The 2,473-nt window shown below is 41.0% G+C and overlaps 1 gene segment (V, D, J or C); it reads left to right on the forward strand.

Moving 5' to 3' along the window:
• Nucleotides 1-436: 436 nt before the first annotated feature.
• On the forward strand, nucleotides 437-954 carry LOC128013786 (immunoglobulin kappa variable 3-11-like). The segment is given in 2 exon segments: nucleotides 437-539; nucleotides 620-954. Coding segments are annotated over 2 exon segments (384 nt in total).
• Nucleotides 955-2,473: the final 1,519 nt, after the last annotated feature.

Consider the following 2,473-nt stretch of genomic DNA (forward strand, 5'->3'; position numbering starts at 1 on the left):
GTTATCAATTTCCTTACTATGTTTCTGGACATTGATCGTGTTAATTCCATTGCTGTCTATGGAGGATCAGAGAGCTCTCAGATTTCATCAAAATTTTTATTTGAAGATTAATTTGAGAAGATTAATTTGAAAAGATTAATTTGTCTCCCGAAGTTGAACGGAGGTCTTACAGGTTTGGAACAACGTGAGGGTGATTAATTATTTAATGACAGTCAATATATTAATAATATGCATGCTAATAAGCAATAATTAATAGTGAGAATTGGTCCCTATACTAACATGTTACCAAAATATTTTTTTGTTAAATCAAATATACTATAATATGGTTTTGTTGGCAGCTCAGTCTGTTGTGAATCCTGCCCACTTCTTTGCATGGTCAGCACATGCTTCAGTGCTCTGAGAGTGTTTATAGAGCTGTGAGTTTAACACTTCATGACTGAGAGCAGAACAGAACACAATCTTCATCATCACACAAGACACAACAACAACAATGAACAACATCATCATCCTCATCTGGACTCTGACGCTCTGCATTCAGGGTAAATATTTTGTATTTAACATTAAACACATCTTATGAACAGTCCAATAACCACTGAATTAATATGTTGTCTTATTTCAGAGATCTGGGGACAAGTGACTGTGACTCAGAATCCAGAAATAAAATCCATCAAACAAGGAGAAACTGTTACGATCAGCTGTAAAACCAGACAGTTGACTTCTGACTGTTACGACTGTGTGTCTTGGTATCAGCAGAAACCTGGAGAAGCTCCTAAACTCCTCATTTATGACATAAGAAGCCTTTATACAGGAACTCCATCTAGATTCAGTGGCAGTGGATCAAACTATGGAAGTGATTTCACTCTGACCATCAGTGGAGTCCAGACTGAAGATACAGGAGATTATTACTGTATGAGTCTACATCTGATCAGTAGTAGCTATGTGTTCACACAGTGATAAAGAGTCGTACAAAAACCTCCGTCAGTCAGAGTCACAGTGACTGCACTGATACAGCTGAGAGACACTGCAGCTGATGATGAGAGGATGATGATAAACAATGCAATGACAATAATGTTAAATTACAGATTTTATAATATATATATACAGTGGGGATCGAAAGTTTGGGCACCCCTTGCAGAATCTGTGAAAATTTGAGTAATTGTCAAAAAATAAGAGATATCATACTAAATGCATGTTATTTTTTTATTTAGTACTGTCCTGAGTAAGATATTGTACATAAAAGATATGAACATTTAGTCCACAAGACAAAAAAAAATGCTGAAATTATTAAAATAACCCCACTCAAAAGTTTGGGAACCCTTGGTTCTTAATACTGTGTTCTGTTACCTGATGATCCTCGACTGTCTTTCTGTTTTGTGATGGTTGTGCATGAGTGCCTTGTTTGTTCTGAACAGTTAAACTGAGCAGCGTTCTTCAGAAAAATCTTTAAGGTCCTGCAGATTCTTCAGTTTTCCAGCATCTTTGCATATTTGAACCCTTTCCAGCAGTGACTTTATGATTTTGAGATACACCTTATCACACTGAGCACATTTGAGGGACTCAAACACAACTATTTAAAAAGATTCAAACATTCACTGATGCTCAAGAAGGAAACAAGATGGACGTACAGGTGAGTATACAAGGGCAACTAGAGCTTGACTCTGGGCATACAAGTAAGTATACAAGGACAACACGCTGGCTCTTAGCTTTGGGCGTACAGAAGGGCATACAAAGAGCAACTGGAGTTGGACTTCGGGCATACAGGTAAGTTTACAAGGGCTATACACTGGCTCTTAGCTTGAGGCGTACAGATGGGCATACAGGGGCAACTGGAGCTTTGCTCTGGGCATGCAGGTGGGTATACAATGACAATACTGAATGGATACAAACAGACCCTCGAAGAGGTGGATGTCAGGCTTTAGCCCTTTTCAGCTCGGGAGTCTAGAGAAGGTGTATATGTCACGACAACTGTGGTCTTCACCGGGGCAGACTTCCCAGACCAACACTCAACACGGTCACCTCCAACCGTGGAAACACTCCCACGACGACTCAGAGCCTCAAGCTCAGACCTGTAGGACTGGTAACAGACAGACAGAGTTCTTTCACAAATTTACTTCGCTTCAGTGAATATATGGAGAACGACACCACCTCTCGAATTTGACCAAGAGTGGATAGAAGTACAGATTGAAGTTGCTGCACGTTGGGCCTTCCACGGCCTCAGCTGGTGCCACCACGCTGGGTGACTTCAGGTAGGTTTGTGCCACCGGGTATGTACCTCAGGAATGACTCGAACGCTTCCCTCTCCTCTCTTCCAGACAACGGACCAGAGATCTAGACAGGGGCGAACCTCTGAAAGCACTCCACAAACAGGTATTCATACACAAGGGCTACACAGCTGGATGTTCATATAGCAGCCAACACTTCTCTCAGTCGTCGTCCCCCACAATATGCACACTGTTCCTTACTTGCTATTGTT

Source organism: Carassius gibelio, chromosome B25 (genome assembly GCF_023724105.1).
Source record: "Carassius gibelio isolate Cgi1373 ecotype wild population from Czech Republic chromosome B25, carGib1.2-hapl.c, whole genome shotgun sequence".
Taxonomy (NCBI): Eukaryota; Metazoa; Chordata; class Actinopteri; order Cypriniformes; family Cyprinidae; genus Carassius; species Carassius gibelio.